General features: G+C 43.2%; 1 protein-coding gene and 1 long non-coding RNA gene across 2 annotated transcripts; one reads left to right on the forward strand and one right to left on the reverse strand.

Moving 5' to 3' along the window:
- Positions 1-355: 355 nt before the first annotated feature.
- Positions 356-14147, forward strand: hic1 (hypermethylated in cancer 1). The gene is made up of 2 exons (XM_049725278.2): positions 356-766; positions 5099-14147. Exons 1-2 carry the CDS (start codon positions 715-717, stop codon positions 7315-7317), a joined length of 2271 nt encoding a protein of 756 aa, XP_049581235.1. The 5' UTR covers positions 356-714; the 3' UTR covers positions 7318-14147.
- Positions 14148-15155: 1008 nt separating this feature from the next.
- On the reverse strand, positions 15156-16185 carry LOC125972040 (uncharacterized). The gene is made up of 2 exons (XR_007482676.1): positions 15590-16185; positions 15156-15470 (listed from the first exon to the last, which is right to left on the reverse strand). It is a non-coding gene; the product is annotated as an uncharacterized lncRNA (long non-coding RNA).
- Positions 16186-16437: the final 252 nt, after the last annotated feature.

Consider the following 16437-nt stretch of genomic DNA (forward strand, 5'->3'; position numbering starts at 1 on the left):
CTTTAGTCTTTATTCAAGAATAATTGTGCAGGTTTTTTCCATTTTTTCTTCTATTTTGAGGGGACGCAGCCCAGATTTTTGTTTTATTGGAGCTTTATATCATTTGGGGCAAGCATATAAAAAAAAAAAAATCAAATATGAAGGGTATCCAATTATAGTAAAGTTTCACTATTCGCGGGCCGGCTGGTCCCTATCTTCCGCGAAGTAAAGGAACTACGCCCCCCCCCCCCCCCCCCCAAAGTATAGTTGCCTGTCCCTTTAAGACGATGTGCGTGGAGAAGTTCAAGTTGGGGTCAGTCGAAGTTCCTGCCCTCCGAGTTACCTTCTTGCTTTTTATTATAGACTGACATCACACTGGAGGCGCGCTCACAGAGGCTCCATTATCATCACCACCACCACCGCCGCTCAGTGTGCGCGTTATTGCTGCTCCAAAATAGCTGAGGAAATTAGTAGAGGGGAGAGAGAGAAAAAAAAAAAAAAAAAAAACAGGGAGGAAACTGATGCTTTTTTGGTTTGGATAGGAGGGGATGAGAAAAGAAGAGGAGGGGCAGAAAAGAGAGAGAGAAAGTGGGTGGGAGGACGGACGTGATCCCGCCGACGAGAGCTTTCGTATCAATTAATAATGATAAAAAAGAGCTGGTGAAAAGCACGCTGGCATGGCTGAGTGGAGGCTGGCACTCGGGACGTCAGATATGACTGCAGCAGCCTGCTGACATGATCATTGAGGCAGACTCGGATGGGATGGCAGCAGACATCGGGCATGCAGGTAAGCCACAAACACTTGCAATTTAACATTTTTGAAAGAGTATTTAAAAAAACAAAACACGTTGTGTTTTAATAGTTTGTTTTTTTCCTGGATTTTTCTACGTTTTGCTTTCACCTGTTTCAACCTGCTTCGATGCAGATTTGCGGTTGCCTCTTTTTTTTTTTTTCATGGTTTTGCGAAAATACCAAGCAGAAAATCGTAACTGTTAGCGTATTTTTGCTTTTAAAAGTACGCTTGATACGATCGTTGTTGATGGTAATCATTAAATATAGCAAGGAAAAAGACACGGAGTTATAAAAGTGCACGATTAAACTTTTTTTTTTACATTTCACGTTTTTGTTTTTGTATAATATAGTAAGTAATGCAGGTTGTAAGTCACATTTTTCAGTTGCTTATTTTATTTTTATTAAGATAAGTCTAAAATCACGATGTTTTAAAAGCTACTCGTACAAAACTCGCCACATTTTCACGGTTTTTGCTTTTAAAAAAAAAGTACACAACTGTCACAAAAAAATTGACATTTCTACGATTAAAAATATGATTAAAATGGCCTTAAAAGCTTCCAGTTCATACAACTTTTACTATATTTTCATCTTTTTATTTTGAAGTGTATGTCCAAAATGATCATTGACGATTATCAACACTTTGATATAGGAAACAAAAAAAAAAGTAAAGTATCAGATGACAACCCTTAATGAATTCAGGAACTGTAAGATCCAAAAATCGTCAAGTGGGGTGTTCCTGTCACTGATACGCCGCGCAAGTCAAGACTTTCATTTTCATGCTTGTTCCAAAAAGTAAATGTTGACAATTATTAAAAAAGATCTTTATCAATAACTTGTCCTTAAAGGTATATAGAGGGCCAGAAAGTTGCAGTTGATCAAATGACATTTGTCCATATTTTCATATTTCTCTTATAAATACATAAAGAGCTGAAAATGACTTTTATTGATTAGTTTTTCTTAAATTTTCAAAAACTGTGATCAACTAGTTGTTCAAAAAACGATATTTTCCAAATTTTTTGTGGAATGCCCAAAACATCGAGATTGACACCTTACCAAACATTCTTGCTACAAAAAACTTTTTAACACAAGTACATAAAATGTGCAAATGATTTTTATTTTTAAATCAATAATCTTCTAATGTAAAACCAGAAAAACATGTCATCACATGCCAGTCCTAGTGCCGAACCGCCTTTCCCCACATCTCCGTGCGTTTTGTTTGAAAAGCCGAGAAAAGCCTTGACGCCCTAATCGATGTAAAAACCAGAAAAAACAGCAAAGTATGTGAACACTTAACAGTGCTGCAGAAATCCTCCTGATGGTTTTTCCATCTTTTCATACTTTTATATTTCAAAGTGGAACATGAATCCACCAATTAACAAGACATAAATGTAGAAATAAAAACAACTATGTACAACATTTGGCTTTTATTTATGTATTTTACAGTTTAATGGCGTACATATGTCACTCCATTTGACCTTTTTTTTTTTTTTCACGATGTGGCTTTTCTATTGAGGTTTCTGACCAATATACCAGCGTGCATGTGTGTGTGTGATCAGTGTGTGTGTGTGTTTTCAGAATCGTTAGATCCTCATTTATTTTCCTTTTTAATTTCTGGCTTGCCCTGCTGACAGCCAGGGATTTTATTTGTCAGTGTGTCTTTGTGCACTGTTGACATGTCTCATTAGTACAGTATAGAGTTGCTGTTACTCTTTTGGGTGCGGAGAAGACGTTGGGGGTGAGGAGGGGAGGGGAGGGGGGGGGTGTTACGTGTCTCATGTGTGAAGAGAACGTAGCCCGCCATGAATCGGGAGGTCGATCTGATGCTAATGTGACATACGTGTTGCCCAATTTGGTTCCCATCACTATTTTGTCATCGCTTTCTATGATGGTGTGATTTTTTTTTTTCTTTTTTTCGATGCAATCAGACAGGAAGTTAGTTGACGGGCTTTGCTGATGTGACTGAAGCGTGACCTTTTCACCTTTTGATACTTGGGTGGTGAGTGGGGGGGTTCTTCTGCAAACATGTTAGACAAGCAGAGTACACTTTTTTTTTTTTTTTAAAGCACGACGATAGCGTTGAAGCAGATGTCAGGTGTGTTTATGTGACGGAGATGAATTTGTGTGTGTTCACGCTGTAAAAAATACAACTTTTTTTTGGGGCCTATAAAAGTCATTTCAATTGGGGAAAAAAATGAAATTGCTGATGTTTATGGCAACACTGTTAGGATGTAAACAAGTTGTTTGCTTAAAACTTCAAATGTTTAATTGAATTGCCCGACATAACTTGAAAATTCGAGTCCAGCTTTTTTTTTTTTTTTTGACAGTGCACGCAAAGTTAAGCAGACACATTTCAAAGGAACATTTACTATGTAAATTGTGCTCCATGTGCATTTCATTCAGCACGTTTGTGTCCTTTTAAAGAAATATTCCTGGGACAGATACGTTCCGGATGCTTAAACATTTTGAAAGATTTTTTTTTTTTTTTTTTTTGCACAAGCAGTAAGGCCTTCTTGGGCCGCCGAGTGTCGTCACTTGACTGCGAGAGTTCACTAAAGGGCTACGTTGGGTTTGATGCAAGACCGCGGCTGAAAATTTATGTTAAAATATGATGGCCCCTTAATGGAAAGCAGAAGTGGAAACGCTCCAAAATGACAGCTTGGGAAAGGATCAAGTGTGATGTCAAATTAGTTTCTTTCACATTTTATTTTTTTCCAGATGAATTGGATCCTTTTTAATTAAACATGTCCTATTTGGTATTTTCTTATTTTTTTAAATTTTTTTAACAATTTTTAAATCTGCATTTTAGATGATTTTTTTAAAAAATGTACTTCTTGATTCAAATGCCTTCTCCATTTTCTTTTTTTTCCACATTTATTGCCTCTTAACCACATCATTACTTTTAATTAAAGCAGTTTTTTCCTCTTTCACAAAAATATTTTCTTAGCCTTTTATGTCTATTGTGACTGCAAATTACTTTTTATATGCGCTCCTCCCCCTCTTACCATGCTAAACAATCAACATAATCAAAACCATGCCGTAAAATCCCAGCTTTGTCAAACTTTTTAGGTGCAAACGTCATTTTTTGTCCCGTCCGAGGAAAAATGTGACGCGCTATTTATTTATTGTCGACTTTGCTTGCGTTCCCAAAAACGCCCCGCCAGGGTCACTTTGTAAATGTCCTCAGATGCCTCGACATCATGTTTAACTCGTGATGTAGTTTACTTTAGAAGTGAAGTGGTGATATTTGAGTGTTTGTGTGTATGCGTTTGATCCCCGGGGCCCGAAAAGTGTGAAGCTTTGCACCATCGAACGCAAATGAACAGTGTATACTTTGCGTTGAGTGTTTTATTTTTTTTAAAAGGTCACAAGGTCACAACATGCACGACGCAGCCCGTTTGTTCAAATCTGTGCTCAAAACCACAAGCAGACTCTAAAATACGTCTTTTGTTTCCTCTTGACTTCTCTCTCTCACGTTTCTCCCGCTGCAGAGGAAGTGAACGTGTGACGAACGGACTTTTTTTCTCATGATGAGAAATGCAGCGGCTCACCTTTTTCGCTTCCCGTTGACTTTGAGCGAGCCCCCCACCCCTCGCCCCTCCCCTCTGGTATGCCTTTCCCACACAGTCGCCCCGCAGCCTGCTTGTTCTGCTGCACAATCGACACGACCGCTGACATATGTCAAACAATTCCGCCAGTGAATTTAGCAGGACCGCAGATTAATTACTTTCATACATGTACGCCGCTTTGTGACTCGCTTCGTCTGTTGTGTTGTGACATGTGGCCGTTCCGCTGACAACGGCTGAAAATGTGGAGATTTGTCCTAGTCTACTGTTGGACCCAAGAGAGGGCCTCCAGGCTCACTCTCGCCACTCTAGTGTTTGATGGGAGTATTTCATACAAACCCCGCAAAGCATGTCTTGCTTTATACGATTTAGAACTGAAAAAAAAAAAAAAAATCCCAAACAAATTGTCTGAAATTACTTTTGGTTGGCTATTTTATATTACAGTATTAATTGATGTAACCTGTAAAACCAAAACCGTTATGTATAATAAATCAAATTGATTGAAATATAAATAATTGTTTTGTTAAGAAAATACTTGAGAAAAATTTTATATTAAAGCGAATAGCAACTAACTAACTAGTGTTCTTTGTTCGAATCAAGGTTCCTGGCGTCTTCCTAAAACACACATGCCTAGTTAATTGAAGATTAAAAATAGTCATAGTTGCTAGTTTGACCACGTGTCCTGGTCACTGGTCTAGTTATACCGGAGTAGTCATTCTAAGAATCCACAACATGAGATCTCACTGCTATGTGTTTGTCTGTAGGTGGCGGACTGAAGACGATGCTGGATGCCATGGAAGTACCAAGTCACGCTCGGGATCTCCTCCTGCAGCTCAACAGCCAACGCACCAAAGGATTCCTGTGTGATGTCATCATTGTGGTGCAGAACGCTCTCTTCCGGGCGCACAAAAACATTCTGGCGGCCAGCAGCCTCTACCTGAAGTCCTTGGTGGTCCACGACAATCTTATCAACCTGGACCACGAGATGGTGAGTCCTGGAGTCTTCCGGGTCATTCTGGACTACATCTACACGGGTCGCCTCAGCGAGGGGGACCCCGCCTCTCCCAACGAGCCCAACCTGGGTGCTGTTTTGGCTGCGGCAAGCTACCTGCAGCTGCTTGACTTAGTCGCTCTGTGCAAAAAGAAACTGAAAAGAAATGGCAAGTACCCTCCTCGCACCACTCCCGCCTTCCTGCCTTACGCAAAGATGGGCGGCATGGGCTTAGGCGGGGGAGGCCGCTACAGGATCTCCACTCCCGTCATCCAGTCGTGTCCTCCCGGGGGGATGCTGAACAGCCACACGCCCCGACCCCCGCTGCTGGAGGAGCTGATCCCCCATCGGCTCGCCGTCCACGCCGGCGAGCTGTACGCCCCGACCTCTACTCAGGGCCCCCAGCCCTTCCCGTCCATGCAGTCCGTCCTGCCGGCTCAGCTTGGGCTACGTTCGGCGCTTCCGGAAAGGAACTGCTCCCCAAACTACGGTCTGGACCTCTCCAAAAAGAGCCCTAATTCCCAGTCTCAGCACACCCCCTCACAATCCCATGTGGTCAGCACCCACAATGACGAGGAGCGAGACGGGACACCGAGCGGACGTGCCAGTCCCACGCAGGGAACCAACGGCAGGGCCTTTCCTTCTGAAAAAATGGAGACGTCGGATCAGACGAGTTCTCTCACTCCGCCGCCATTCCCCCACAACCAACCGCTCGGCCCCCACCTTCCCCATCTCCATCGTTCGGGCTCGCAGGGCACCGAGCGCTACCCGTGCCCGCCGAGCCCGGACACCCTCACCGAAGTCATGGAGGCAGGAAGAGAAGTGGGCAACATCTACCGCTGGGTGAAACACGAGCCGCTTCCCTACGCGGCCGAGGACGAGGACGAAGACGAGGACGAGGAGGAAGGCGGTGAAAACGGAGAGCGGCGGCACAACAACCACAAGGATGAGAGCGAGGGTCCGGACGACAAGAGCGGCTCCGGCACCGAGGAGACGGGCAGCAGCGAGGGCCGCCCATCCCCTTCCGGACCCTTGGGGAGGTTCCACGTTCCGTACGAGCCAGAGAGTTACGGCGACAACCTGTACGTGTGCATCCCCTGCGACAAGGGCTTCCCCAGCTCGGAGCAACTCAACGCCCACGTGGAGACTCACACGGAGGAGGAGCTTTACAGCAACACGGGCGGCGAGCTTGGAAACGGCAACATCGGCAAGAACATCAGCAGCAGCACCAACGGCTACGGCGGGTTGACCGGCGGAGGCGGTGGTGGCGGCGTCCTAAGCGGCCTATCCCTGGAGACAAAGTCCAACCAGTCTTTGGCTTCGGGGACCATCGGGGAAATGATCCGCCCTTACCGCTGCTCCTCCTGCGATAAGTCCTACAAGGATCCGGCAACTCTACGGCAGCACGAAAAGACCCACTGGCTCACCCGGCCGTACCCGTGCAGCATCTGCGGCAAGAAGTTCACGCAGCGCGGCACCATGACTCGCCACATGCGCAGCCACCTGGGCCTCAAACCCTTCGCCTGCGACTCCTGCGGCATGCGCTTCACTCGCCAGTACCGCCTCACCGAGCACATGCGCATCCATTCCGGGGAGAAGCCGTACGAGTGCCAAGTGTGCGGCGGCAAGTTCGCCCAGCAACGCAACCTGATCAGCCACATGAAGATGCACACCGGCGGGGGCGGCGGCGGCCTGACCTCCGAGGGCAAGCTGAAGCTGGACTTTGCCGAGGGCATCTACCCCCTGAGCAAATACACCGCCGAGCATCTGGGGCTCAAGCAGGAGAAGGCCAACGAGCTCCTCCTGCAGGCGCAGCAGCAGTTGGTGGCTGACGCCAAGGCCATGGAGAACCTCTACCCGCTCTCCAAACTGGCGTCGGAGCACCTGGGGGCTCTGGGCCACGACAAGATGGACGTCCTGTGCCAGGCCCTGCCCCCTCCCCAGCAGGCCCTCTCCGAGGCCCGCACCATTGAGCGCTACTCGCCTAGCTAAAACCGCTTCCCACCACATGCCACACGCAGTATCCTGACGCCGTTCACCTCAAGTAAATAATCCCTCCGCACCTGACTCAAAGTGCCTTTCTATGCATCTAACCTTTGAAGCCTCCTACCCCATGTTGCGCTGGGCTATCAATTCTGTGACCAAGGGACACTTGCTTGACAGCAGTATTTATGTTTGTATATGCAAAAAAAAAAAAAAGCCATTGAGCCAAAGCATCAATTTTTTAAAAAAATGCTTATTTATTTTTTTGTATAATGACGACACCCAAAGAAAAGCTTAAACCCTGTGAGAAGCAAATGGACAAGATTCAGGGTTTGTGTCCAGCTGGACTTTAAAAACAATGGGAGTTTTTCATTCTTGAATTTTCTACTATGTGTTCATTTGGAACCACTGATGGCGTCGTGGTACACTCGCATGTCGTGGGTTGAATTCCCGCTCGGTGACGGTGTGAATGTGGTTTGGGTTAGGGAATGGCTTTAGGATTAGGGGCGGAGCTACCTGATGGTATCAACCAACATGGCCGCAAAGTCATTGTTTATCACGCTATTTGCAGTCAGCTTGCACAAAATAAAATGTAAAACTAAACCAATCACAATGCAAGCAGGAACAATTCCAAAGTTAAAAGCAAATTTAGAATTTTATTTTTTAATTGTGAGAAAGTAAGTCACGGTAAGTCTGACTGTGTATCGGATGGTCAACAATGACTTTTCACTTGTTACGAGTGCTCTGGCCACCCCACCGAAAACCTTCTAGCTACGCCCCTGGTTAGCGCTAGCCTGTCTGTCTTTAGCCATGCCCTGTGATTGACTGGCGACCAGGACTAATCGCTCCATTGAGGTTAATTAAGTCAGTGAACCCCCCAACCCCCCCCTGCTACCGTTGACATGCCAAAGTGAGTGTTTAACGCACACGCGCCTTATCTCCCCGGCCCTTCCCCGCTCTATTTCACACACACTTAGCAAAGCTGCTAATCTGTCAGCGATACGAGCACGAGGCCCCGGTTGTAGTCCGGCCCAGCTGTTGTGCGCCAGTAATCCCTGTGAAATCTCGCTTGCTCCCGGACAATTCGTGCACACCACGTCCCATTTCATGGCTGCCATCCCCTCGGTGCTACTTATTAGCGTCTGAAGCTTTAAATACAGCCCCCCCCTTGTCTTTGCTAATATCACAATGAAAAGCAATTTTTTTTTCTCCATCGGGAGCGAGCGGCAGCCAGAAAACAAGAGCAGTTGAAGCTTGTTAAATTCAAAATGCTTTTATACGAAAGAAACTTTTACCTCCCCCCCCCCCCCAAACACTTTGACTAGTTCTTAATTCCGATGGTCTGACCACTATAGTGCCAACTTCAACCTCAGAGGGTGAATGTGAAGACTTTCAAGCCATAAACACACTGTGATGGATCGAATGACTTTTAACTGAAAAAAACTAACCAAAAAAAAAAAAAAAGCAAAAAAAAAACAATGTGCCTTACATTTTGGGCTGTTTTTATTTTTATGTAACAGTCATTTAAGGCAGCGGTGGGGAACTATCTCAAATTTATGAAAGAAAAAAAAATCAAGCTCGTGGGTTAAATATTTTTGGGGCTTTTTATAACAATTTCGCTCAATTTTTTTATTATTATTTTTTTTATAATCCATATGTTGTGTGTTCCCCACCCCTGCTTTAAGGGGCTTCGTTGGTGTACCAAATGTCCAATAGCAAACCTGTTGTTTCCTGTCACTTTTACTTATCCAGCCAAAGTAGAGCACATGAAAACTAGTGCTTACCTCAGGACCACACACACACACACACATACACACACTACCACACAAACATATGCACACATACAAACTGTTTTTAAACTTGTGGTTCTTGTCTGTTTATCCATTTCAGTTTTACAGCGGAGCGATGACATTTGATATTGCTTTTTTATTATTATTATTATGATTATTACAACGCGGCGTACACTTTCCATTGTGTTGTCTTAACAAAAAAAAGGAGGAAAAAAAAAAAAAAAAAAAAAGAGGCGTCTGCGGGTCTGCCCCGGTCGGTGGCTGTCTTCACGGGCTGTCTGTGAACATCAGAACCGCACTCGGGGCTGAACGCCGTGCCATGTTGATGTTGTTTGGGTTCAGAGTGGAGCTTCCAGGGACTTTTCACAGCCCGTTTGACTCAGTGTTAGAGTTTCAGGCAACACACACACACTTACACAGTATACACACACCCACATAGGAAGCCGGCGTGTGTTTGGTGGACCCTTTTTTTGTTGGTGGGGTTTTATTTTCTGATATGCATTTGTGTTATGAGAGTGTGGGAATTTTCAGCCGGCTCATTCACTGGTTTTAATGAAAATTGCCCCCCTTCCTCCCCATTAAAATAACACACACTTTCCTCTGTCGCCTCAAATCTAAGCAGGGAGGGGAAGAGTCAGATAAAACTTTTTTTTTTTCTACAAGGAGAAGCTCCAACCCACACACACACTTATATACAGTACACACACTGGCAGAAAAAAAAAGACTTCAATTATAGATGTTTACTTAGACTGCAATAGGTCCCCAACTTTGTCCCCCCAGGGTCAAAGGTGGCCAAAGTGCTCACCCTCTGTACTCAAGTAGCAATAGTTTAAAATGTTTACTTGATTTAAAAATAACAAAGTACACATTTGACTCACTCTAACACTAAAAAGTAAACATTTTATATTCATGTAATCAATCGTAGCAAATTCCTGTTTTAATAACAACAACAATTCTCCAGAAAAAAAAAAATCCGACTTTTATTAACTTACTCTGCTTGTACTCAGAAGAAGAAAAAAAAAATAGAGGTCCCTTTTTTTCTTTTTTTTTAAATCTAAGAACTAACAGCTTTGGCTCAGGCGTTTATACTATGAAAACAACTTGTTCCCGAGCTCCCAAATGACTAACGAAAAACACTCAATTCAACTTTATTTATCTAGCATTATCTAGATAATTCTTGAATCCTCCCAGGCCCACACATTGACCTCCATCACTGCAATGGACACATTGTGCTTTGCATAAATCATAAAAGTCAGTAATTAAAATAATATACAAATTGAATATTTTTTTTCAATTCAACTATATTATGGCTCCCGTTCCATTAGCCTTTCCCTCTTTTTGATCACTTTCCTGAAATTCCTTTTCCTAACTTTTGCTGTCACCAAACGTGAGCGCGCGTGCCCGCGCGAGGTGCTGATGTCGGGAGTCAGCGGGCCGGAAGCGTTCGCTTGTCTGTTTATGCCATCGGAGCTTTTCCAAGCGGGGCTTAATACACGTCCTGGGAATCAAGGCGGGTGCGAAGGAGACGAGCCGAGGAGCAGGAAGTGAACTTTTGGCCGAGGCGCAGGATGTGTCGAGGCAGATAGAGAGAGAGAGAGAGAGAGAGAGAGACCCAGCCGGGGCGAGCGCGCGCGCGCGCCGTGGAGCCGCAGCTATTGTCCGCCTTTGACAAGCCTGCACGGATTTCTAAAACGCTCCATTCACAAAACAAGTTGACGGTATCTTCGCTTTTCCTTCCTCGCTTTGCTCGTTTGGGAACAGTGTTATGGTGATACGGCCGCACGCACTGGAAAGCGTTCAAGCGCTTTGTGGCGAGGATGTTGTGGATTTATCGTTATAGGGAGGGAAGGGGGGTGATGGGGTTACCAAGCATTTAGGTAGGCGATATACCAAGAAAACTGGAGTATACTTATTTAAAAGAAACAATTTCTCTTCCAAAGGCAATGGAATAAACCGCGGAGGCTACACAAATCATTTTTCACTTTGCAACTGTAACAATATTTAGACTGCCTTTGTCACTTGTTGCTAGGCAGAGTTCGTAGGGCTCAACCAATTCTGCCCCATAGACCAATACAAAAACAAGACTAATCAGACATGTCTAATTTTCTTTATTTGTTTTGACAACTGCATTTATTTGATACAGAAAATTGTCGTTAGCCGCCCTCCAGCGTAGTTTAGATAAAGCTCTTTTGAAAGTGACAAAGAGGCTTTTATGAAATTCCATTCATTAGGCGAATCCAAATAAAAGTCTTTGCGATGTGGGTTATTAGATTTTTATTTGCTCATGCTTGATTACTTACAGCATTTCTCTCCTTTTTAAATGTCATTGCCAGAACCATAACTTTTCAAACACTGTCAGTATAGAAATAATATATATATTTTAAAAAGATAGTCTGGATGAATTCCAGCAGCTAGATAGATAGACTTTTAAATCTTCCTACCAACGTAAAAAAAACAATTTTTTTAGCCGCATCTAACCCGACGTTACTTAAAAAAGAAATCGCTCTGACTGTCTTTTCAGTTTTATGGATTCACGCGCAACGTTGCCTTTTAGTGTGGATAATCATAGGAGCCAAAAGCCACCATTGTCCGCTTTCATTTTTTTTTTTTTTTATGATGTGCCAAATTACAGAGGAAAAGCATCCATTTTCCTCCCTGAAGCTAAGAATGGACTTCTTCCTGCATGAGTGTGCATGAAATCAGCTTTCCCGCTGATGTCGGCAGCGTTGGCACTCTTTGTTCACCTGTGCCCCCCCACATCCACCCCTCCCCAATTAGCCGCCCCACTTCCCTCAAAATGAAATTCTGCAATCCTACTTTGAACTTGAGTCCCCATATAGTGCCAATGACCAGTACACTCATACACAAATTGTACAGCTTTAACAGATTCCCTCATGCATTCATAAAAACTCGTTTTTCTCTTTTTATGACACGTCCATCCCCTAAAAGTCCCACGTTTTGCCTTCCCTCTTGCCCGGACTCTCCCTCCCTAAATCTTCCTCACCTTCCACCGAACACAAGTCCCCCCTCCCTCCCACGCCCTGATCCACTTACTTCCAGCTGTTTCTCATGCTGAAGAAGACACTTGTCTAAATGTTTACAGCGAGGGCTACTTTCTTTTTCGCTAAGCCCTGATCGATTTCCAAAACGAACTCTGCCGCCGCATGCGTTGACCTCCGCTGTATGACGGTTACACCCCCGACCCCCCTCCCCACTCCGCCCCCCCGGGCCAAGAAAAGGGCCTCAAGGAGGAGATTAAAAGCAGAGGAAATGTGGAATAGGCTTTCAGAAAGATGCCAGCAAAGTAAACATGTATGAAATTGCACAATTGCGCCGGGGCCTCCGGCAGCCAAGTCATGCGCCCTAGATGAAGAGGAAAAAGAAGTGAAGCCAGAAAGCAAACCATAAGAAAGGGAAAGGGGGGAAGAATAGCGTCTTGGTGAACTTGAAAGTGTGCTTACCTTCAGGAAATGATGCAGGTCATTGTTAGACGGCTCAGCTGTCATGTCAGCTCGCCCTCACGAGCTCCGCTGCAGCTTGATGAGTAGCAAAAGTGCTAATTTTTGCTGTGCTTGTAATTTGGGCGGGATCATTTTGAAAAGTAATCTAGTTGGAATTTATTTCCCCTCAGTATTGCGATTTAATATGCGATTATTTGGATTACGATTAACAATAATTCAAACAAAGCTGCCATAGAAATAGATAAATTTTTAAAAATTTTATTTCAAATTTCAGCCATTGCGATTTGCATATTACATTCCGCTACATTGCAATATTATTTAGAATTTGACTGAGTCCGACATTTTATTCACTGTCTGATGTGAGTGCCTTAGTATCTGAATTTAGTGGGATCTTGCACAAAAATGTGATGCAATTAGCAGAGAATTTTTTTGTCGTACTTGAAAATGCCTTTTTTTTGTTGTAGCATAAAATGTAGCATTTTTGTGGCAATATTTTGCTTTTCATTTTAAAATGCAGGGTTAACCTGCAGACAATACAAGGCAAACATTTTTGCAGCATTTCCTACTAAATTCTCATATCATCATGTTTGATTGACACATATAAAACAGTCACATCATTGGAGCTTTTCCTTGATTTTTGGGTAAATTATGATTATTATGATGTTTGAATTCAAGTTATGAAAGTGTAGACACACTTTAAACCCCATAGAGAATAACTAAAAATATCACAAACTCATATTTTGTGTTTTCTTCATTTTTGGTCCTCATAAAATGTCCCTCCAAATTGGTAAAACCAGTGCACATACATAGACGAATGCCAAAAACTTAACAGACTCATTCGGTTTTCAGGCTTTTGTTGCTGAAAGACATCCCCACAATGTAATTCACGTTAGCCATCGTGCGTCCCCATATTGTGATAAAAAACAGACACACACACACACACGCAAACAAGGCTAGCCTGCAGCCTCCAGATTAGATCAGCTTTAACGAGGTTGCCCTGCCGCCTTTGGAGTGTCGCTTCTCGTTGGAAAAGTCATTAAGAAACGGGCGATCGGAGGGAACACGCGTGCCGAGATCGTACACACCCTCGGGGTCTTCACAAAACACATGCATCAAAGATCACGTGCAAAATTGATGGATTGGGCGGCTGGTTGGATTATGAGCTAATGAGGATGACTCCGATGTCTTGCGCCCGAACAAAGTTCAAATGTGGGACACACATGGAAACACAAACACACATTTGTAATGTCGCCATTTTGTTGTCTATCCATTGAAGCAATACAACCAAAACAGTATTTCTGCCTTTTATTTTTGACAAAAAAAAAAAAAAGTCAATATGCTTTTCATGAGATGAATGTATTTATTGCATGTCCAAATGTTTTATAGTTATTTTTTGTGTACATTTCAACTGTGGATTTTTTTATACATATATAAATATAAAATGTCATTGAATTATGATCAAAATGATGTCGATAAGGTTTTTATTTTGAAAAAGCGCAATGTGAAAACACGTCGCCATTTCTTTTGTCACTATACTCCAAATCTTCCTCGCAATAAAGTCCAGTTGCATAACAAATTTGAAAAAATATACATTGTGTTGTGTTTTTTGTCCTTCTCTGATGGTACCTAAAATTGTAGCTCCACTTGGTGGCACCTCAAAATTTGAGACGCCACACATTAAAGGTCAAATGTCAAAGGGGTGTCTGATGTCAGCCGGCTTTACTCCTGCCTGCAAATCTTTTTATTTTTTTTACCAACTTTGTGTGTCTGTGTGTGTCAAAATCCGAGCAAGAGAGAGACTAAATCTAGACAGACATGAAGATAAAATGCGAATTTGTCCGGATGCTGGCTAATTATGTAATAATATTTTGTTCCTTCGTGGGCCCAAGTTCAAGTCATTCACAAGACTTCTAAAGCAAAACGAACATCAGGAATTGATCATAATAATATTCCGCCATAAAACATCGTGTCAATTAGTGCTCACGATGTGACCATGTTCTTGCAGAAGCTTCTGCACAACGTCTGCAAGAGGTCGTGACCTTTCCCAGTTTCCAGTCTGGCACATTCTCTGGTGATGCCTGAAGCTTGGGTTAAGATTTCAAAGTAGGGTTTAAAACTAGGGTTAGGGTTTCAAACTAGGTTTTTTTTTTACTTAAAAGATTCAAGATTTAAGTTTTGATTCCTAGCCATCAACCATGACCTCACACTGTCATACTGTGGCTCGCTCGTAGAGGATTGGACTCTGAAGATGGTGGGTTCAATCCTCGAGCTAGGTGCTCATATCAATATTGACCTCTTGACCTGCAGAGCGTGGCATCATTTATCATTCTTATACCACAATTGGTGCTCAGTACCATCTAGAACTGACTTTAAATGCGATGAAATAATTCTATTTTTATATCATATAAAGGCATTTCCACAGTTCCAAGGCCTTGTGGCGCAACGGTTAGCATAGGCGCTAGTTAAATCCCCAGCACGGCCATCCAGCTTCTTTTCATCCATCTGTATTTAATAACTTGTATTCATTCTGTCAATTTATTTCCAAATGCACTGATTTCCCCACAACACGAAAAAAAACAATTATTTACTCGTGACATTTTGATTTAAATATTGCTTTATTTACATGAGCGCTAACAAAGAGCCCATGTTGTTTGAGAACGAGGGGCGGAAAGGAAGCCGTCGTCATGACCCTTCCATGTTGTGTGTCCTGGCATGTCCGAGGGCCTGCCTCCACTCCCTTCGAGTCAATGGAAAACATCTGCCTGCTCCCTCGCTCATGTGTGCCCAGTTGGGTTGAATCCAGTTGAGTGCAGTGGCTTCCCATCTACCGCTCCCATCTCCTCCAGCGTCCAGAGCGTTCCCTCGCGCCCCGTCCTCCTTTTTTAACAAGGTGGGGCCGGCCGGGCTGCAGCTGAAAACAAAGAAGAAATGCATGAGAACGTGTTCCTCACCCACCAGTGGAACGCTTCCCCTTCTGATAGAGAAATTAAATCTTGGTGTCACACCCAAACAACTCTGACCAACACTTACAGATAGTTACCTCCTTCGGGTACAGCTGTCAAAAATGACAAACCCTTTTCAGTGGAAATACGACTAAAAATGTCTTTTCATCGGAAGAGGAGTCACTCGGGACGTGGTGACGTAAAACCTGTAGCGGCTAGCAAAAGAAACAGAGAGGAAGTTATTGCTTCACGAGTTGACGGGGCGCCGTTACAAATCGGGTGGCCGCTGACTTGTGCCAGTTGCAACTTCCTGATTGGACGTTGGCTAATGTGAGGGCATCTCCGCTTTGTGGCTTTTGACTGGTAAGCCAAGAAGAGCTCACAAGTGGAGTGTCGTTCCTGGAATCGGGTGCATCCAGAAACACGTTGACAAATAGACTTCCTTTTTTGGGCATCATTAATCCGTCACCAGAAAGATACTGGAAGTGAGAAGGGGGAGCACCCAAAACAAACTGTTTACTGGATGTCGTTGAGTTTTTATTATCGGGAATACTATTCCAGGTTGGATGAAACAATACAAGATAGTAAACAGGTGACAATAGTCAATTGTCGTGCAACTTGCGTGATTCATCTTGAATTGTTTGGTCTCATTGGTTTCATGGATTGGGAAAAACGGGTGATCAAAAAACATAATTTTATGTAAATAAGGTCACCGTAGCTAGCAAATATTTTTTTTAATTTTTGCATTTTTTTCCAGAGTATCACAAAACAAAAGTAATTATATTTATTTTTATTTATTTTTATGACTATCATGATTGTGGGATTTATGTGTAAATTATGCTCAGAAAAATAAATACAAAAAATTTAGGTTATTCAAAATAAAGTGGTAAATTAAAAAAGAAAGCAAAAAGAAAGTATGTAAATTAAAAAAATTAT

The sequence above is a fragment of the Syngnathus scovelli genome, chromosome 7 (genome assembly GCF_024217435.2).
Source record: "Syngnathus scovelli strain Florida chromosome 7, RoL_Ssco_1.2, whole genome shotgun sequence".
Lineage (NCBI taxonomy): Eukaryota > Metazoa > Chordata > Actinopteri > Syngnathiformes > Syngnathidae > Syngnathus > Syngnathus scovelli.